At 37.3% G+C, this 23,632-nt stretch overlaps 1 protein-coding gene across 1 annotated transcript in view; it reads right to left on the bottom strand.

The window, feature by feature from the left end:
• The window catches only part of LOC109848860 (dextranase-like), a 19,579-nt gene extending 17,543 nt beyond the window's left edge, over positions 1-2,036 (bottom strand). Inside the window, exons 1-2 of the mRNA XM_020418569.1 lie at positions 1,795-2,036; positions 1,655-1,706 (exon numbers count right to left, since the gene is read on the bottom strand). Coding sequence (XP_020274158.1) covers positions 1,655-1,706; positions 1,795-1,953 — 211 coding nt within the window. The 5' untranslated portion in view covers positions 1,954-2,036. The remainder of the gene's footprint in view (positions 1-1,654; positions 1,707-1,794) is intronic.

Raw genomic sequence — 23,632 nt, 5'->3', positions numbered from 1 at the left:
GATTTAGGGGATTTTTTTGATGAAATCTTAAAATTAAAATGGGTTTTCTAACAACCCCTAAACTTAAGAGGGTTTTCTGATAATCGTGGAAAGCTGAGTGGGGTTTTATGATATTGCTTTTAGTTTGTTTGCACATGCACATACATTGTTTGCACTATATGTAGTTGTAAGACTGTTTTGATGAGGTGGTTGATTTTGATAATATGGGTAAGATTGGAATTGCATGTGATTACATGTAAGTCTCTTTGTTTTTTTTATGGTTTTAGATGTTACAGGTAGTTTAGTGTTTAAATCGCAGGATTTTTTTTAAGCTCAGGATATATAAATTGTGCCCTTTGTTTTGCCTTTAGAGCTTTTGATACTATCCTTTTTCTTTTTCCTCTAAACTGTCTGGTGAATATCTGCCTATAAAAAATTTTTGGTAAAACTGTTCTGCTACTTTGCCTTCTGAGGAGAACAAAATTCTACTATAAGTTTCCCTCGAAACTACAATGTACCAAGGAGACATATATATAAGCAATATAAACTAAAGGTATTTGTTTTTAGTATAAAAATCGGAGACTTTTTATATTTTATTATATAATAAGGGACCAATGCTGCATCAAGTGATTTCACCTTATCCTCTGTAGGGTTTGACGCTACTGAAGTGTCTCGTACCTCTTGCCTTGACGTTGGTCAGCCATGTTGCTCTTTCCTGAGAAATATTTGGCATTTTTTGGCTTGTGTACCATTTTTACTTTTCTTCTATTTTTTTATGGAGTTACAAAGAGTACAAATATTCCTTGATCAACTGTCTAAAGCTTCAAGAAAGTTTTTATCTTAAACAAACGGCTAAATAGCACTTAAGCAACTTATAGTTTTACTCCTTATGGCACTTATGTACCCTCAAATGTTATATTTTGTAACATTTATATACCCTGAGTTGTTTACAAATAGCATGTTAATACTCTCTGTTATGTAAACATGACATTTTTTTACCTAAATGTTCTCATATAACATTCATATATTAAATTTAGAAGTTTTTGAACATTAATATTTGTTAGATTATTATTAAACATATCAAAATTCTAATTTAAACGTGTCATAATTCTATTTTAATAATAAATTTTGGAAAGATTTAATAATGAATTCAACAAGCTTAACAGATAAATTAAGTTATAAGATTACCATATAAATGTTATATGGGAATTTTCAGATAAAAATTTTTACATTTACAAAATAGAGGATATCAGCATGCCAAATTTTTGAAAAATTTAGGGTATATAAATGCTACAAAATGCAACTGAGGGTATATATATAAGTGATAAGGGAGTGAAACTATAAGGTATTATTTAAGTGCTATTTAGCCTAAGCGTAAGTCAATCCTAAAACAATTACCAGTTATATATAGTGTATGTTCTACTGTTTTATGGAGTGACAAAATTAAAGAACGCTCCTTGGTCCTCATGCATGATGGTATTTCTTTGTCCTAAAGCTTCAATACTTATTCTATCTTAAGCAGAAAACCGTACTTATATAATTTATATTGAAATTAACGACTTATATTCATGGGTAAAATTGAAATTAATCTACAAAAACCCTTGCAAGCAACGAGGGAAACGAACTGAGAGAAGAATATCTTTAGCTAGTTCGGAGTGCAGAGCTCAGTACGTACCAAATAGCCTCGTGTTTCCATCTTCAAAGGCTGATACTGGCGTCCGCGATGCCTGTCCAGAACGAGCCGAGCAGAATTAATTTTCGATCGGAGGTCAATGCAGCCTACCGAACACAATGCAAACGTTGATGCGAAGCTACCTGTAGTTTGACGAGGTCGGCGTTCATCTGTTGACCTTCATACATATCGATGAGGTTGAACTCGACATCCTTCTCGTGGAGGCATGCGAGCACCCTTGAAACATCCGGCAACATGGGCTTCCCGTAGTAAACTTTCACCGTGGGGGCTTGAGTTGCCATGGATCGATCGATATTAGTTTTTTGATATATGATGCAACGACGGAGAGCGGGACTAAGTTTCCCACCTCTTACTTCTCTTGACTCCTTGTATCTGAGGATTACGGAAAATTAAACTGGTAGAAGTTAATATAAGATTAGAGAAAACAAAAAGGGAGGAAAAGGAAAAGGGAAAGGAAAAAGAAAAAGGAAAAGAGAAGGGTAAATCACTTTTTTTTTTCCTCCAAATTCTTGGACAGTTTGAGTGTCGCATACTTTGCAGAATCCTAATCAGCTTTAATTAAGTTGGAATCTTCTTTAACTAACACTGCTCCTGTTCTGAGATTCTCGGTGCAGCTGAATTCTCGGCGAAAGGAAGAAAAGGAAGGTTCTTAACGAATTAAAGAGATCAAGTGCTGAGCAAGAAAGGGATTTTGTTGTCCTTCCTTATGGTAAATTAAACATTAGTTAATATTTGCTTATTGTTTTTGGTGCGATGAGGATATGCACTTAGCTTAATTATGAGATTAATTGGTACTATGGCTTTTGGATATATTCCCGGCACCAAAAGAAGATCTGTTCTGCTCTTTAGAGTGGCAAGGATATGATGTTAATTAAGTATATATAGGAGCTTTTTATATATACTTTTAACAACAAATTAAAGCAATTTGTTTTCCGTCGGGGGCATGGATTATTGGTCTGGCTAGCATATGTACTGGGAGGCCTGTTATTGCTTATCAAGCCTAACCGAATGAACTTCTTTATGGGATTCTTTCTTGGTGACTTCTTTATCAAGCCTAACCGAATGAACTTCTTTATCAAGTCTTCTTTAGAAAATATGGTCTGCGCGACATGGGATCGATGTGCCTCTTGAAACATGGTTTTCAGTAGTAGATGATCCTCAGAGCGAACTATCCCCCGCGTAGAAAAAAATTTATCCTCGTGCTCCTGTTATATAATTTTTTTTTTTAATTTTTGAAAGTACTGATTGAAGAAAATTTTTAATTTTTGACAAATTACTCATAGATTAGACTTGTAAGCTTAGTAGCATAATGCTAAATGTATTTGTAATTATCTTCAAACGTCTAGTAGAATAGCGCGCATGATATATTGTGGGTATTCTTTAAAGAGAAGAAGAGTAAGCACTTAACTGGCAAGAACTAGGTTAAGCTGGTATTCTGTTGCATGTCACTCTCCAAATAGCAGGCTTCCGTTCGTTTTCAGATCTAGCGACTTGGGTTATCAATTTCCTAGGAGCACAAACTAAAGATTGAGAGGAAAAAGGGAGGGGATATGATGTGAATAAAAACATACTCAATTGTAAGTGCGCAACAACCAAATTATAGTATTTAATATATCGATCCACGGAGAAGGAAAGCATTAGAAAGAATGGTCTAAATTAGGTGTGTCCATCCGGGCCGGCCCAGCCTGGAAATCCGGGCCCGGACCGAGCAAAACCGGAGCCCGGACCCGGGAACCCCGGGCCGGGTCCGGGCCGGGCAAAACCGAAGCCCAGACCCGGACCCGACCGGGCCGGGTTGTTTATTTTCATTTTTTTAATTCTATTTAAAATTTAAATTATACAAAAAAAAACAAAAAAATTAATAAAAACAATAAATTTATTATTCACTTAAAATAACATAAATTACAAATAAAAAATTATAAAAATAAATTCTTTATTAATAATTAATAAATCATTTACAAATTACAAGTATAAATTTATTTTGGAATTCATCGCATCACAATAGATAAGTACATCCCAACTAGGTTTTTTTTTAAAATTTTTTCTTTTCTTTTCTTTTTTTGATAAAAAAAATGCTAAAAATTAGTTTAACATTGTTATATTTTATATAATTATGTATTAGTATATACTTACAAATTATTATGTAACTATATATTATATATGCATATATTATATGTAAATAAATTGTATATATTTATAAGTTATAACTTGAGAGAGAGAATCGCATAAGTAGCCGTTGCCCGTTGGGCCAATGGGGAAGAAGTAGCCGTTGTAATATACTATACTTATATATACTTATATACTAAGAGAGAGAGTATACACACACACACACACACACACACACATATTATATATATATAAGAGAGCATATACTTATATAAGAGGGAGTATACATATATAAGAGAGAGTATACTTATATATACTTATATAAGGAAGAGTATACTTATATATACATATATACTAAGAGAGAGAGTATATATATACATACATACATACATTATACATATATAAGAGAGAGTATTCTTATATATACTTATATAAGAGAAAGTATACTTATATATACTTATACATATATATACTTATATAAGAGAGAGTATATATATACACACATATGACATAAGAGAGAGTATATATATACACACATATGCGGGCCGAGGGGCTTTTTGGACACTCCTAGTCTAAATGAGCTCTTGAAATGTGTAGGAACAAAGAATGAGGGTGATGTATTTTGGGTAGAGGGTTTTGTCACAAAAATGAAAGGCTAAAACTAGAGAGAATAAAGAGAGAGAGAGAGAGAGAAAATAATTTAAAAAAAGGGGTTTTATTTCTAGCCCTAATTGTTTACTCAACTTTACCTCAAAACCTAATCACTATTGCTTGTATTCTTAAACCCAATTATCTTTTTTTTGCCTTTAAACCCAATTTCCATAATACAGTATGTAGAGCACTTGTATTTATATACAAACATGGTAAAAACCCCAAATACCCCTTTCAATACCCTCACTTAAACTAGTACTTTTCTCTATCTTCTTCCCCCTTTTCATCTCTGAGCCCTAACTGAAAAACCCTATTTCCCCCTTCTTCGACGCTTCATCCCCATTCTCAGCTCGTGTCCGTCTCGTGTCCGTTGCGTCGCCGTCTCGTCATTGAGCCCTGACCGAGGTGAAATCCCCATTGTGGCCGGTGTACACAAGTCGGAGCACAATTTCCCCCTTCTCCAGTGCTTCTTCCCCATTCTCAACTCGTGTCTATCTCGTGTCCGTCACCGTCGCCGTCTCGTCACTGAGCCCTGACCGAGGTGAAATCCCCATTGTGGCCGCTCTATGTAAGTCGGAGCACGACGTCGCCATCATCGACAACGGGATCGTTGGCCTTTCCATCACCCGCCATCTCCTCCTCCACTCCGACCTCTCTGTCGCTCTCTTCAACGCCTCCGTCCTTGCCTTCGGTTCCACCTGTGCTGGTGAGCTCCCTAGGGCTTGAGTTCTTAATTTTGTTTCTTTGTTCTATCTTGTGTTTATATATGGATAGGATGAATGTGACTAAACATGTAAAAAAGTCTGATCATGTGTGTTCGATTTTGTGGAGAGAAGAAGTAGTTGATGAAAACCATTTCATGAATCTTTTTAATATTTCCATTTTAAAAATATATATATTTCTACTTTAATAGCCCAAAATCTCTCCATTTGTTTTAACTGACGGTCTAAAGTTCTATTTCGACAATTGATAGATCAAAGTGCAAAAGAAAACTAGATGTTAAATGCTGAACATGGACCCCATGTTCTTATCACTTTACACCACTTTTTGCTCTAAAAAAATACAACCAAACAGGCCAAACTTATTTAACAGTTTTTTCATTGGCTTACGTGTATATCACTTTTAGGCACTGGATTCTCAAAATCAATCATCACACCATTCACTAGTTTCAGATTTGTTTCATTGGCTTACATGTATATCACTTTTAAGCACTGCCAACTTATTTGACAATTGTATTTATTACATGAGTTCAAGATTTTTTAATTTGTATACTCTTATCACATAAAAAAAATTTGTTTCTTGTCACATAAAAAAAGGAAAACGAGAGAGAACAAGCCATACACCACAAATTATACTGAGGATTAAGAACTTCCATTGGCTTATAAATTCTGTTGACAACATTTTTTTCCATGTTTACCCTTATCTTTATAGTAAATAACAACTAAATTGCTTGTTCCTTGCATGAAAGAAGAATAAAAACCTACATAGCCCCTATACTAAGTTGGATCAAAGATGGTGACAGTCATATTTCTATATGGTGACAGTCTCGTTCTCTCTCTTTCATTAACCTCACTCTATACAAATTTGTGCGAGACATCATTCACGTTTTTGGAGAGCGCAAGACTTTGTGATTAAAATGCTTCGTAATAGGATTGTTAATATACTTCATGATAGGATTGTATCTTCATTCATGGTCTTTCTTCCAAGTTTGAGTTGAAAGTTTAAAGTAGGAACTTCATGATAGGATTGTATCTTCATTCATGGTCTTTCTTCCAAGTTTGAGTTGAAAGTTTAAAGTAGGATATCCTATTCTCCTCCGTGCATGTGTTTGGGGTCTTTCTTCCAAGTTTGAGTTGAAAGTTTAAAGTAGGATATCCTATTCTCCTCCGTGCATGTGTTTGGTCTTAATGTTTTATCTTAATGGTAGCTCGTTTAGTAAAGAAAAAGTATAATATTAATATGATACTAAAGTTGGCTTACGTTTTACTTTGAATGTAGAAAATCATACAAAATGGGAATTATAATTTTTTACATAGAATCGATCACTATCTCTACGACGGGTGCAATGAACCATCTATTCATAGTTTGCAGCCTTGCATTTTGCTGTCACTCATTTGTGTTCGTTTTTTACAAAAAAAAAGTTAAACCATCGTGCAAAAGAGTAATTATTTAAACTCCACCGACAATGCTCAACATCATCAAATTCTTGACCAACACTTCTAATTGCATTGTGCCAAGAGGAATATGTAAAACCCCGTATTTTCGTTATATAGATATATGAATTATTGGGGATAAATAATTATATTGTGGTAAATGACTTGAGGTCATAGATATACTTGATAACAAGTTATTGGATATGTTTGAGGGTATTTTTATAGAGTTTCGTGCATTGATTTTGGCAGATTAACAAAACATGCACAAATCTGGACAATGTCGGCTTAGTCGACCCATGAGTCGACTTACGGGCAGATTTCCATATTTCTTTTATTTACGGGTTTGGTTTGGTTTTGTTTCGGGTTTAACCGTTTGTATATAATCTCTCCTACCCGAAACCAACCCCAAACCCATCAGATATCAAAGAAAACACTTGCCCCTCTCTCCCATAAAACCCCAATTCGTTTTTGGTGAGTTTTGGGGGATTTTCGGAGAATTTTAGCAAGTTTCAACGAAGTGCAGCGAAGGGGACCATCCTCTCTCGGATTCAGGAGTTGTTCTAGCATACCAGAGGCGAGTAACATCTCGCCCAGCTCTCACCCACTGTTTGTATAGTTTTCTTCGAGTTTTATTTCGTTTTCTTGAGCCTAAAACGTATTTTGTGCATAAAGATAGATACTTTATATTATGAGCAGCAAGATCTAAATTTTCAGTTTAATAAAAACCCACCAACGATTTTGTAAATGTAGATCCAGATCTGGAATTTGCTTAAACTTGGGTTTCATGTGATTTATTGATTTCAATGCGTTTTAAATATGGAAAAATATATTTAGGGTTTTGTGTAAGTAATCACATGCAAATTTTCGTTTCAGTTTGGTACATGTATATGTAGGAATCATGTTTACAATTGCTGGAACTAATGAAGAGAAACTTTAGATTAATTTTTTGCAGAAAATCAACGAAAACAAAAAACTGGGAAATTTTTGCTCAGTCAACCAATGAGTTGACTTATCAGCCGACTTATGAGTCGACTGATGAGTCGACCAATGAGTCAACTGACGGGAAATTTCCAGCCTTCTTTCTTTTCTTCTGTTCTGTCTGGTCGACCAATGAGTCGACCAATCCCAGTCGACTTATGAGTCGACTAACGAGGAATTTTTCCTGTTTTCCTCGGATTGGATCTGTTTGGGTTGTTTTAGTTTAACTGAGACTGTTTATGCATGTTTATTGTAGTTGCGTACTTTAATATGAATGAGGAGTCACCTCGAATACCTGATATTTGATATTTAGCTTTATTTTGTATCGCTACACGTGAGATGATTTGCGGACATGAGTTTAGGGTTGAACACCGAGACACGTGAGACATTAGGGTATATGCATCTTTCATATATTTTATCTAGTCCATGTGTTGGGCTATTATGATGTGCAGTCCATGTGTTGGACAATGCATCTTTCATATATTTTATCTAGTCCATGTGTTGGGCTATTATGATGTGCAGTCCATGTGTTGGACATTTGTCACATTCAGTCCATGTGTTGGACAACTTTCATATGCAGTCCATGTGTTAGGCATTCATTCCATCTAGTTTTAGTTCATTTGTTGGACATCGGTTTAGACCTTGAAATTAACACATATACTTGCATAGGCTGGACATGACACTTATATGGGGTGTGACATGACCTTGTATTTAAGTTCTGAGATGAGTTTGTCTTCTTTTATTATAATTCATGTATTAGATTTTGGGTCTGGTATTTAGGGATTTATAATTTAAGATACAAGGTATATACATGAGGGTTTCCTTGTTTGGATTATTTCGCTCGACGTACCTATGCTCGTGTTGTAGTTTCCTAAATACTAAAATCCTCTTATACATAGGTATTTACAATTTGAGTTACATGGTATATATATGAGGGTTTCATTGTTTGGATTATTTCGCTCGACGTACTTATGCTCATGTTATAATTACCTAAATAGGATCGGTGATTTTATATATACATTATAACTGTATTTTCTGTATACAACGAGCCCTTTCCCTTGGGTTGGTTGTGATGTTGCTTGCTAGCGCTTTGATGCTCGTTGTCCCTCCCCCTTTCAGGTAATGAGTTAGGAGCCCGGAGAGTCGCAGGTTAATGGCGACGCACTTTAGCTTCAGCCGTTTATTATAGTTATATTTTTCTTTTGAACTCCACTGTAGACATTTGTTAGACATCTGCGAGTTTATTCTAGAAGTTGTAAAGGTTGTGTGACTTATTTCCTTTTATTCAGATATTTGTATTTGAGACTTATTGAGAAGTTCTAGTTTATTCATTTCAGACATTGACTTGTACTTCAGTATGTTAGATGATGAAATATTAATTTGATCTCTATTATTTCATCAGTTGACCATTGTATTATCTTTTACTTGCTTTCGTATCTACACATGTTATTAATTCTACTAGAGAGATAGTAATTGTGATGGTGAAACATGTTATTGCACGGTGTGGTGCATGGCAGGTTTGATATTTCTGGTTTCACCTTGGACTGCAGCCATGTGTGAACCCAGGGGCGTCACAGAATCATACTACATCTCCTAACTTCCCGAGACATATTTTGTGAAGACGAGGGATTATGTGAATAAGAAACATGTTCTTCACTAAAGGGGATGTACGAATTTCTGCATAGAAAATTATACAAGAGTTAAAGAAAGTGAGAACTTAGAATTAATGCTAAAAGTATAAAAGTATAGCAAAAGTGTAAATTACCTTATATGGACTTAATTAGATTGTTGCCTAAATAATATCTCTCGATTCATCTCATTGTTCATGATAACTATATTCTCATTGCAACTTCCTTGTATATTGAACATTATCAAGACATCATCATCATCACATACACACACATAAACTTGTTGTGTGTGGGGTACTTTGTAAGTCAAGTGTATCATGCTTGCACTACAAGCAATTAGATTTTGCACTATAACTGCCAAATCTTTGTAACTCCCATTGATATTTAATTTTAAAAAGTGATTATTTCCTCTAAATCCGTCAATGCATAATATAATTCTTCATCCATCTATGTTTATCACAAAAAATAAACAAATTTAAAGAAAATTTTATCAAAGATAGACAACTAAAATCAAATTTAAGTAACAATAAAATGAGTGGTTGAGAAATAATTTTCATGAATAAATTGAGAAATTAACGTGAAATAATTAATGTGAAATTATGTGAAATTAATGAGTGGTTGACTAAAAATCAAGTTTAACTTAAATTTCATCAAATATAACAAATTTAACTAATTTTAATGAATTCATGAATAATAATGAGAAATTAATGTGAAATAATCATGTGAAATAATTAATGTGAAATAATAACGTGAAATTATGTGAAATTAATGACTGATTGACTAAAATCAAATTTAACTAACATTTCATCAAATATAACAAATTTTACTAATTTTTATGAATTCATGAATAACAATGTGAAATAATTGTCATTAATAAAATGAGAAATTAATGCTATAAATTTGGTAGTTGAGTAAAATGCAAAATTATACCTTCAATTGCTAATAAAGTGATGAATATCCACAAAAATCACACCCTACACATTAATAAAGTTGAGAATTAATTGATAGATTGATAAGTCGGTGAAAATTAATTGATGGGTTTATAAGAGTGGAAGAATGTAGTAATAAAGGATGAGAGAGGAGAGTTAATTGAGAAATGGAGAGAGAGAAAGGGAGGGGAGGTGGGGGGCGGGGGGAGAGAGAGAGAGAGAGAGAGAGAGAGAGAGAGAGAGTCTCTCTCTCTCTCTCTCTCTCTCTCTCTCTCTCTTCATTTTCTTAAGTTTTTAAATTTTTTAAAGGGGCCCACTTAATGAAGGACACATGAGATAAACTGAAAGGGTATAATTAGAATTTAAGAAATAAATTAGGGAGGTCCACATATGCAAATATTGTATTTTGAAAATTAGGTTTAAAGATAAATACAAAAGATAATTGGGTTTAAAGATACAAGCAATAGTGATTAGGTTTATAGGTAAACTTGAGTAAGCAAATGAGGCTAGAAATAAAAACCCCTTAAAAAACAAAGAGGAAACTCAAAATAAGAAATCGAAACAAGAAACAGTTGAAAAGATGAATCAAATCAAGAGAAAAAACTAGAAATCGAAGATTGAATCTATTAGTTAATTTCAATTTAGAACAAAGAACTACTCTCTTTAATTCTCATATTACTTTAGAATTCTTAAGTATAGACTATGAAGTTATGCAAATAAGCATAACCTATCAAATTCACATCCAAACAATATCACAATTCCTGAATAAAAATAAACAACTAGATAGTAACCCTATTGAATAAGCATAACCTATCAAATCACTCAAAGAAATTATAGACTATCATATCATTTAGTCCTCTAGGTTATTATCCTAAACACGATCATTTTAAGCACAAATAGAGTAACTCAAAAACTAAAAAGAAATTAAATCATTTTCATCTAATCCTAAATTTTATACAAAAATAAGTTACTCATATTATAAATTAAAAACAAAGGAAGAAAATCAATACTAGAAAGAATTATTGATAAGAAAATAAACCTAAATTACAAAGCAAATAAAGAAAGAAAGAAATTCTATATTGCAAAGCAATGAAAGAGCAAGAAAATAAATGTAGACTATAAAGCATGAAATAAATCAACACTACAAAGTAATGAACCTAATCTATCAAACATGAAATTAAAAACGAAAATTAAATACCTAAAACATGTAAAAACTAAGCAAGAAAATAAAAAGATCAAATGGAGACTTACGTTGCAAGGGGTTAGCCCGTTTAAAAGCAAATCTTCATCACCAAAGAAGAAGAAAGAAAATAAAAAAAGAGAATTTTTTAATTTATTATAAATAAAAAATTTACAATTTAAAAGGTCTTTTCTATTAAGAGTAACAATTCTCTCTAAAATGGAGTTTATAAACTTTTAACATCTCTAAACCTCTCTCTCGCACTCTCTCCATCCCTATTTATAGCCTGCAACAATCAACAACAAACCTTGAATCTAACTTGGGCTCCAAGAAATTAAAATAAGTCATTAATACGCTTCTATTATGACCTAATCGATTAGCTCATCGATTAGTTTATAACAGATTTATTTTTTCTGTTTAACTTATTGACTCCATTTCTTTGGGCTTCCTCTAAGCTTCAATATTGGCTTCAAAATGATTTATTGTGGTTCCTTTATGCTCTTATTCGACAATTCTTCATTACCTACAGATTAAGATAAAAAACATTATTCTCATATATATTTATCTAAATAAACTAGATAATGATGGCATAAAAGTGTAATTAGATATAATGATCAAATACCTCACATTTAACTTTGTCAGTCCTCTAGCAAGGAAAGAAAAGAAAGAAAAATACTAACTCACTTTCGCAGGAATCGCGGTTGTATTTATCACATACAACAAGCCTTTAAATCATAGGTTGCCCTAGAGAAAGAGTTGTAATATCGTGAGGGTTTGCAATGAATATACCATAAATTCCATAAAACATGCCACTTTGAAGAACTTAATATGGAATTAATTCTCTTTATATCTTTAAACAATCTAATTGAAGTTAGTTTTTACTTAAGAAAATACTTTCGTGCATAACTTCAAACTAATTTTTTAGAAAATGTTTTTCTTGTAGTTATACAAAATCAAGTTCGGCTTACGGATTTTATTTTAAAATTCTGAAAAGAATATACTAACTCTTTGTTTCAATAATATCCTAAGGCTCTTGATCATTTTATTTTTTAAGAATACACACACGCACATGCACACACATCTCTTTACTCATTGGTAATTTTTACTACTTTATCGAGATTTTTTAAGTGACCATATAATGAACTTTGGGCTAATGCATCCAATTAGGCTTAAGGCATGAAGTATACAGATACTCTTCGAGCTTAATTGCTTTGTCAACATAGGCTTAGTAAGATAAAATAACCTTGGAGTTTAAAATTTTTATTGGTACCAATTTTTTATATTTTTTATAAATTTTTTTTGAGTTAGCATGTATATATTGTTTATGTATGTGTATGCGCACACCCACGTATGTGTATATATGCATATGTATTTGTGTATGTGTGTGTGTGTGTATATATCTTAAGAAATATTTAGATCAAGAGGACTTGAGAAATTGTTATCCACTTTAAGTTAAGCATAAAAAATATCATTACTTCAAATAAAATCCTAAGTTAGAGCTACAGTAATGCATTACATTTTGAAAATTAGTTCCTAAAAATTTATTTAGAGTTATCATAGAGGGCTAACATGAGTATAAAACTAACTAAGAATTAGAAAGTTTAAAATTTATTAAGTAAATCAATTACTAATTAACTCCATCAAGTTGGCAAGTGACAAAATTTTTTTAAGAAAATAAAATAAAATATTAAATAAACAGAAAAGAAAAGAAGAATAACTAATAAAATAAAAAGAAAAGATGACTAGTCCCCATCCGAACACCTTAATTTTACATTGTTCTCAATGCAAACAAAATAATGTATATAGTAAAGCAAATAAGAAATAAAGCACTTATATTTGTTTAGTCGACTTTGATCAATGATAAATTGATGAAATCTAAAGTTACTTTTCTGATAGGGATGATGAGGATGTAGCCAAAGTTTTTATTTCTCTCTTGTTTTCTCTTTTTATTCTTCTTTTTTTTATTGTTCTAATTTCTCAAAGAACTCAATCTTAACACTAAAATTCTCTTCTAAACTAGGATTCATGATTGAGATATGATGAGCTGATTGGTCCGTTTTTCCTAGAAATTCAAGTTCATCATCGAAAAGCCTGGTTTTTTTATTAATGATTTCCTCTAAGATCAGGTCAATAAGATCTAATTCACACTCCCCTTCTATCTGTTTACTCGATATTCCCTGGATATAGTTCACTTTTTGTGACGTCCCTGGGTTCACACAAGACTGCAGTCTAAGGTGAAACCAAGAATGTCAAACCTGCCATGCACCACACCGTGTAATAACATGTTTCACCATCATAATTAACATCTCTCTAGTAGAGTCAACAATAGGTGTAGGTACAAAAGCAAGTAAAAGATAATACAACTGATAACTGATGAAATGATAACAACCACATAGATATCTCATCATCCAACATACAGAAATACATAGTCAATGGCTGAAATAGATAAACTGGAGTTCTCAACAAGTCTCAAAATGCAAAATGTCTGAGTAAAGGAAATAAGGCATACAACCTTTACAACATCTAGAGAGTAGTCCTCAAATGTCAAACACAAACTACAATGGAGCTCCAAAATAAAACATAACTACAATAGATAACTGAACACTAAAGTGTGTCGCCATCAACCTGCGACTCTCCGGGCTCCTGGCTCGTGACCTGAAAGGGGGAGGGACAACGAGCGTCAAAGCGCTAGCGAGCAACATCACAACAATAAAAAGAAAATACAACCCATCTCAGAACATAAATACTGAATCACATCATAACTAACATAGGTGTCATGTCATAGCCTACATAAGTGTCATGTCATAACCTCATGTGAAGTGCCATATGCAGGGTTAATACAGGTGTCTAATACACGAACCAAATATAGTGATGTACCAACTCATGGTACAAAAGAGTAAATGTCCAACACGAGGACTGAAATAGATTATAGTCCAACATGAGGACTCCTATAGATTTTAGTCCAACACGAGGACTGTGCAACTGTGCAAACATCGCTAATATACATAGAAAGATCTCCTATACAAATTTCACACTCGACTCGGTGTGCAAATTCTAAACTGGTACCCTCAGCTCATCTATCATGCATAGATACATAGTAAGATTGAATACCAAAGTCAGGAAATTAAGGAAATCCCCCAACAGGCGTAAAGCTCAACAAAAACCAACAAGGCAGAAAATCTGTGCGGCGGTCGACCGCAAAGGTCACTCCGGTCGACCGCGCACAGTGCCAAACAGCATTGAGTTCAAAACTATGAGGCGGTCAACCGCAGAGGACACTCCGGCCGACCGCGCGCTGAGCAGAAAATATCTGCTCAGCAGATCGCTCAGCGGTCGACCGCAGCGCCCACCACGGTCGACCGCACGAAGGGCAGACAGGCTCTGCCCTTCTGCGCGATCGGCGGTCGACCGTCGCGTCCAGCCCAGATTTGGGTTTCTGTCAGCTTCGAAACATATGCACAAAATGATTTCTTATGATATTTAAAATACTAATGTTTCTAGTATGATATTTGGCAGAAAACGACAAATTTAAACATTTAAAATCTATCACAAAGATCCCAAACATATAAACATGATTTAGATGTTTTTAAAACAGTGAAAACAAGATTTGACTTTTGCTAAACACGTTTTTAGATCTAGATCTCATAAATAAAAATTCATTGGTGAACTTTAAAAATCTAAAATACTTAGTTCTTACATCATATACCATAATGATCTATTTTATACTCAAAAAAATACGATTTAGGCTCAATAAGACCAAATTAAAGCTCAAATAAAGCATGAAAAAAAACAAAGAGGGTGAAGTTGGGCGAGATGTTACTCGCCTCTGGTGATAAATGAACCCTAGATCTGTAGGAGAACGATTTCCTTCGCTGAATCCCTCCAAAAACCCGCTGCAAATCCTTTGAAACTCCTTCCAAATCACCAAGAAAAGAAAATTAGTGTTTTAGGGAAGAGAGGGGGCTAGGGTTTCTGATTTCAGATGAAATGAAGGCTCTCTTGGGTTCATTAGAATATATACTAAGCCCACAACCCGATCCGAAACCCGTTTAGACCCAAACCCAGAAAAAGGCTCTGTCTGTTGCGTGGTCGATCGCCGCACCCAGCGTGATCGACCACACAACAGGAGAAATCTCTCCTGAGTGCCCGACTGCTATGCGGTCGACCGCCGTGCCCATCGCGGTCGACCGTGTAGTAGAAAAATTGCCTGCTATGCCTGATTATCAACATGGTGGTCACTCTACTTGATTCCTCTCACATAAAATCACATGCTAGGCTCTCAAACACTATTCATCACATTCATCTAAAATATATAAGATTAATTATCACAAAAGAATTATTTATTACTAATAATCCACATAAATTCATTATAAAATTTACGGGGTTCTACATACTTCCCCCTTAAAAGAATTTCATCCTCGAAATTCGAAAGACATACCTATCTCGGGATATACATCTCTAGATAAACATATAGGGATATTCATACTTAACAATCTAAAATGATAATATTCCCGCTCAAGCTATAATCTAGTAGAACTAGTACATCGGGCGAAAAATCCAGACAAGAAACCCCCCATATATATACCATGTGTTCCAAAAGATTAGGAATTAAGTGAAAATACCCTCATTCTAGTGTTAAATATAATTATCAAGATATATACAAAAACACAAGTAAGAATTCACATCATAATTAAATTTAACTAATTTACCTGCTCAAATAAATATGGGTAGTCGCGTCGCATGTCCTCCTCGCGATCCTAAGAAGCTTCCTCAAATCCACTTCGGTTCCATTGAACTTTCACCAACGGAATCACCTTGTTCCTGAGCCTCTTGTCTTCTCTAGCAAGTATAGACACTGGAATCTCAATAGTAGTCAAATCATCCCGAAGCTCAATCTCCGGTGCACCCAACACTCGCTGCTGCTCCTCATCATGCAAGTGTTTCTTGAGCATAGAAATATGGAATACATTGTGTACACTAGACATAGATGCTCTCCTCATCATGCAAGTGTTTCTTGAGCATAGAAATATGGAATACATTGTGTACACTAGACATAGATGCTGGAAGATCTAGTCTGTATGGAGCATAGAAATATGGAATACATTGTGTACACTAGACATAGATGCTGGAAGATCTAGTCTGTATGACACGGCCCCAATGCGCTCCAAAATACGGAAAGGTCTAATATATCTCGGTGTAAGCTTCCCTCGCCTCTCGAATCGCTGCACGCCTTTCATAGGCGATACCTTCAGCATAACCAAATCCCCAATCTGAAACTCTAGTGGTCTTCGCCTCTTATCTGCATAGCTCTTCTGCCGACTCTGAGCGGCTAGAATCCGCTCTCTGATCAATGCTACCTTCTCGGTAGTCTGTCTCACAAGCTCAGGCCCAAGCATCAAGCTATCCTCTGGCTCTGTCCAACATATCGGTGATATACAGGGTCTCCCGTACAATACCTCATACGAAGCCATACCGATCGTTGCTTGATAACTATTATTATAGGCGAACTCTATCAATGGAATATGATCCTCCCAGCTTCCTTGAAAGTCAATGACACATGCCCGCAACATGTCCTCCAACACTTGATTCATCCTCTCCGTCTGACTATTCGTCTGTGGGTGGAATACACAGCTATAAGATAGCCTGTTGCCAAATGAGTCCTGGAAGCTCCTCCAAAAGTGCGAAGTGAAAACCGATCCTCGGTCCGACACGATCGTATCTGGAACTCCGTGAAGTCGAACTATCTCCCGAATGAAGATCCTCGCATAAGTCTCGGCTGTATAAGTGGTCCTCATAGGAACAAAATGTGCTGACTTTGTCAACCGGTCCACTATCACCCAAACAGAATCATTCTCCTTCTTCGACTTTGGCAACGCTACAATAAAGTCTATAGAAATATCCGCCCACTTCCACTCCGTAATAGGCAAAGGCTGAAGTGTCCTTACCGGTCTCTGATGCTCTGCCTTCACCTGCTAATAGGTAAAACACCTAGCCACATAGTCTGCAACCTCTCTATGCATACCGCTCCACCAGTAATGTATCTTCAAGTCCTTGTACATCTTGGTGGTTCCTGGATGCACTGTGTACCGAGTACGGTGTGCCTCATCAAATAACTCCCTCTTCAGCTCTACACTGGCTGGCATAACCAATCTACCCTTCATCCGTAGACCTCCATCTGCTCCAATGGTCCAATCAGCCTTAGGCTCTTTGGAAATCTCCTGCTTTCGGATTTGAATCCAAGAGTCTTCCAACTGAGCTCTGACAACTCTGGTACTCCAAGATGACTGCGCTGATACAGCTCCCAAAAATGCACTGGTCGCATCCATCTCGGGTTTGAAATCAAACTAGCTAAGAGTAAGAAGATCTCTGTACAATGAACACCTCAAAGCTGCAACCCGATGTCGACGCTTTCTACTCAAAGCATCTGCTACGACGTTTGCCTTCCCCGGATGATACTGAATCGCGAACTCGTAGTCCTTGATAAACTCGATCCACCTCCGCTGTCTCTGGTTGAGTTCCTTCTGAGAAAAGAGGTACTTCAGACTCTAATGGTCTGTGAACAGCTCAAACTGCACTCCATACAAATAGTGTCTCCATGACTTCAGTACAAATACCACTGCTGCCAACTCCAAGTCATGAGTGGGATAGTTCTGCTCATGCACCCTCAATTGCCGTAAGATATAAGCTACTATCTCTGAGTCTGTATAAGGACACCTCCCAACCCTGCCAAAGATGCATCTGTATACACGACGAAGGTCCTATCGCTGCTCAGAATGGTCAAAACCGGCGCCGTGGTCAACTTAGCCTTCAAAATATCAAAGGCCTTCTGGCACTCTATGCCCCAAATGAACTGTACACCCTTCTTCGTAAGGTGTGTAAGCGGTGTTGAAATCTTCAAGAAGTCCTGAATAAACTTCCTGTAGTAGCCAGCTAAACCCAAAAAGCTGTGAATCTCGGTCACTGTCTTCGGCGGCTCCCAATCAAGAACTGCTGAAACCTTAGCTGGATCAACTGCTATGCCCTCTCTACTGATGACGTGGCCGAGAAATCTGACTTCTGAAAGCCAAAATTCACATTTGCTAAACTTAGCATATAACTGATGCTCCTGTAGAGTCCTCAAAGCTATCCGTAGATGCTCATCGTGTTCTGCCTCCGATCTCGAGTAGATGAGTATATCATCAATAAAAACGATCACAAACTGATCCAAGAAGGGACGAAAAATCTGGTTCATTACATCAATGAACACCGCGGGTGCATTGGTCAATCCAAATGGCATGACCAAGAACTCGAAAGATCCGTATCGAGTAAGAAAAGCGGTCTTAGGAACATCCATCTCCCGAACTCGCAACTGATGATAGCCTGAACGAAGATCAATCTTCGAGAAATACTACGCTCCCTGCAATTAGTCGAACAAGTCATCGATCCTAGATAATGGGTACCTATTCCGGATAGTGACCTTGTTCAACTCTCTATAATCTATGCACAATCTCATACTACCATCCTTCTTCTTCATGAAGAGGACTAGTGTGCCCCACGGAGAATGACTCCGACGAATAAAACCCTAAGCTAACAACTCGTCCAACTGGGTCTAAAACTCCCGCATCTCAGCTGGTGCCATGCGATAGGGTGCGCGGGATATCGGGGCTGTGCCTGGCTGTAACTCAATACAGAACTCAACCTCTCTCACAGGAGGTAATCCAAGTATGTCCTGAAAGACATCCTGATACTCTGAAACAACTCTAGTCTCTAATAAATCAACACCCTGATCCCGTCGCATCACCTCCTCGATGTATGCCAGAAATGACTCCGCAAAACGGTTTCCCTGAGAGGTGGCTACAATCATCTCGGACCCGTCGGATGCTCGCAACTTGACTGTCTTCGTAAAGCAGTCAATACTAATATGGTAGGAAGACAACCAATCCATACCAAGGATGACATCGAACTCAGACATATGCAACACTATCAAATCAACTATGAACTCCGACTCGTCTAGACTGACGGTACACCTCCTACAAACGCTCTCCAAAAGCGATACCTCACCTAAAGGGGTGGAAACTGATAGAGGGGGTGTCTAGAGGCTGAGCTACGAGCTGGAGTCTAGTCATAAATGCATGAGAGATGAAAGAATGCGAAGCTCCCGAATCGAAAAGAATACGGGCGGGAAGAGAATCCACAAGGAACGTACCCTCCACTACGGCTCCGCTAGCTCCATGGTCATGGGGAACCACTGCATATACCCTGCCTATGACTGAAGACTGCTCTACTACTGGAGGTGGAGAGTATGGAATAATCTTCCCCTGAGGAACATCCTGAACTGCTCGAATCTGTCCCTTAGTCCTCTGTGCTGTTGGCGGTGCCTCTAGCCTGTTCTGCTGGCCCTGACCTCTGCCCTGCTATCGCTGCTACTACTGGTTCGGACCCTTGTCCTGCTGGGCTCCTGCTGGTGTGCTTCGACACTCCGATGCCTTATGCCCGACCTTGTGACAGTTAAAACAAGACCCCTGGAACTTGCGCTGCTGATGCGCTCTCTGATACTGCTGGGGTCCCTTTTTATAAGGGCCCTGATGCTGCTGCTGAGGTCCAGAAAAAGATCTCTAGTTCTTGCCCTTGTCCCTGCTCTGCCCTACCTTGGCCTTCCCTTCCTTATCCTTCTGGAACATAGTAGTCTTAATCTCCTGTGAAGTGGCGGTCTCAGCTACCTCCCTAACTGAATAGAACCTCCTCGAGACGAGGTACAGACGGAGATTAGGGCGAAGCCCTGCTAAGAACATCTGAGCCTGACGCTCTCCTGTCTGCCACATACCCGTGAAATATAGCAACTCCATGAACCTGCTCTCAAAATCTACAACTGTCATGTCCCCCTAAGTCAACCGGGACAACTCAAGCTCCTTCCCAGTCCGTGCTGTAGAAGAAATGTACTGCCTATCAAAGAAGTATATGAAGTCCTCCCATGTGAGGGTTATCCTCTGCTCTGGGGTAAACTGAAGTCGGTACCATCTCCCGGCATCTCCCTTCAGGCTGTAGGATGCCAATCTTTGCTTCTGAACTGAATCCACACTGAGTATGTCAAGAATATTGCTCACATCCTCCTTCCACTTATGGGCTGCAAGAGGGTCTGGTGACCCCTGGAACTCTGGTGCCCTCATCTTCTGGTACCTCTTTACCATACGGAGCCAAGCCTCCTGCTCTATGGCTCTATCTGGGACTGCTAGAGGAACAGCTGCAGGCGTGATCTCTGGGGATCTCTCTCTGATAGGATCGTCGTGTATCCCCTGCTGCTGAGCTACCGATGGTGGTGGTGTCCGTGGTGCTATATGAGTCGTCACTAACTACTCAATAGTTGTCATCCTGGCAATAAGAGGAGCCATGATATCCACCAAATACTGAGGAGCCTGCTGCGGCTCGGGTGGAGACTGCTGATGTTCGGATTGAGCTGGCTGTTGCTCAGATGGGGTCTGTTGTGACTCTGCCTGCCCAGCTCTCCGAGTACGTGGCCTACCACGTCCTGCCATCTGTCTCTCTCTGATGATAAGAAAATAAGAGTTCATGAGTCAAAATAGACCTTTATAAATAACGTATCCCAATACATAAGAAAATAAGAGTTCATGAGTCAAAATAGACCTTTATAAATAACGTATCCCAATACAATTTTCACAACATATAGTATTCACACAAATACTTTAAATTTACACAAAATAGTTATCATAAAAAAAATTCTCAAATTTTGAGATATACGCATATATCGTCCTCACTCATACTAGGAACTCCTTACGGACTCTATACATGAATCCTAAGAAGCTCTATTCTAGCTCCACAATTCGACACAGGATGATCCTAAGGATATTGGAACTAGAGCTCTGATACCAACTGTGACGCCTCTAGGTTCACACAAGGCTGCAGTCCAAGGTGAAACCAAGAATGTCAAACCTGTCATGCACCACACCGTGTAATAACATGTTTCACCATCACAATTAACATCTCTCTAGTAGAGTCAACAATAGGTGTAGGTACAAAAGCAAGTAAAAGATAATACAAGTGATAACTGATGAAATGATAACGACCACATAGATATCTCATCATCCAACATACAGAAATACATAGTCAATGGCTGAAGTAGATAAACTGGAGTTCTCAACAAGTCTCAAAATACAAAATGTCTGAGTAAAGGAAATAAGACATACAGCCTTTACAACATCTAGAGAGTAGTCCTCAAATGTCAAACAAAAACTACAATGGAGCTCAAAAATAAAACATAACTACAATAGACAACTGAACACTAAAGTGTGTCGCAATCAACCTGCGACTCTCCGGGCTCCTGGCTCGTGACCTGAAAGGGGGAGGGACAACGAGCGTCAAAGCGCTAGCGAGCAACATCACAACCAACCCCAAGGGAAAAGGGCTCGTTGTATAAAAAAATACAGTTAATACATATAAATCTAAAATCATGGATCCTATCAAAGAGGGTTTTGGTATTTAGAAACTTATAACACGAGCATAGATACGTCGAGCGAAATAATCCAAACAAGGAAACCCTCATGTATATACCTTGTATCTCAAATTGTAAATCCCTAAATACCAAACCCGAAACCTAATACGAAAACAATAATAAAAAAAATACAACCCATCTCAGAACATAAATACTGAATCACGTCATAACTAACATAGGTGTCATGTCATAGCCTACATAAGTGTCATGTCATAACCTCATGTGAAGTGCCATATGCAGGGTTAATACAGGTGTCTAATACACGAACCAAATATAGTGATGTACCAACTCATGGTACAAAAGAGTAAATGTCCAACACGAGGACTGAAATGGATTATAGTCCAACACGAGGACTCCTATGGATTTTAGTCCAACACGAGGACTGTGCAACTGTGCAAACATCGCTAATATACATAGAAAGATCTCCTATACAGATTTCACACTCGACTCGGTGTGCAAATTCTAAACTGGTACCCTCAGCTCATCTATCATGCATAGATACATAGTAAGATTGAATACCAAAGTCAGGAAATCGAGGAAATCCCCCAACAGGCGTAAAGCTCAACAAAAACCAACAAGGCAAAAAATCTGTGCGGCGGTCGACCGCAGAGGTCACTCCGGTCGACCGCGCACAATGCCAAACAGCACTGAGTTCAAAACTATGTGGCGATCGACCGCAGAGGACACTCCGGTCGACCACGCGCTTAGCAGAAACTATCTGTTCAACAGATCGCTCAGCGGTCGACCGCAGCACCCACCACGGTCGACCGCACGAAGGGCAGACAGGCTCTGCCCTTCTGCGCGATCGGCGGTCGACCGTCATGTCCACTGCGGTCGATCGTGAAGCAGACAGAGCCCAGATTTGCGTTTCTGTCAGCTTCGAAACATATGCACAAAATGATTTCTTATGATATTTAAAATACTAATGTTTCTAGTATGATATTTGGTAGAAAACGACAAATTTAAACATTTAAAATCTATCACAAAGATCCCAAACATATAAACATGATTTAGATGTTTTTAAAATAGTGAAAACAAGATTTGACTTTTGCTAAACACGTTTTTAGATCTAGATCTCATAAATAAAAATTCGTTGGTGAACTTTAAAAATCTGAAATACTTAGTTCTTACATCATATACCATAATGATCTATTTTCTACTCAAAAAAATACGATTTAGGCTCAATAAGACCAAATTAAAACTCAAATAAAGCATGAAAAAAAAAACAAAGAGGGTGAAGTTGGGCGAGATGTTACTCGCCTCTGGTGATAAATGAACCCTAGATCTGTAGGAGAACGATTTTCTTCGCTGAATCCCTCCAAAAACCCACTGCAAATCCTTTAAAACTCCTCCCAAATCACCAAGAAAAGAAAACTAGGGTTTTAGGGAAGAGAGGGGGCTAGGGTTTCTGATTTCAGATGAAATGAGGGCTCCCTTGGGTTCATTAGAATATATACTAAGCCCACAACCCGACCCGAAACCCGTTTAGACCCAAACCCAGAAAAAGGCTCTGTCTGTTGCGCGTTCGACCGCCACGCCCAGCGTGGTCGACCGCACAACAGGAGAAATCTCTCCTGAGTGCTCGACTGCTGTGCGGTCGATCGCCGTGCCCATCGCGGTCGACCGCGCAGCAGAAAAACTGCCTGCTATGCCTGATTATCAACATGGTGGTCACTCTACTTGATTCCTCTCACATAAAATCACTTGCTAGGCTCTCAAACACTATTCATCACATTCATCTAAAATATATAAGATTAATTATCACAAAAGAATTATTTATTACTAATAATCCACATAAATTCATTATAAAATTTATAAAATTTACGGGGTTCTACACTTTTAGGGGTTG

This window comes from Asparagus officinalis, chromosome 7 (assembly GCF_001876935.1).
Source record: "Asparagus officinalis chromosome 7, Aspof.V1, whole genome shotgun sequence".
NCBI classification, from domain to species: Eukaryota; Viridiplantae; Streptophyta; class Magnoliopsida; order Asparagales; family Asparagaceae; genus Asparagus; species Asparagus officinalis.
Note: the sequence above shows the minus strand (reverse complement) of the source record. Positions and strands in the feature narration are given on the sequence as shown.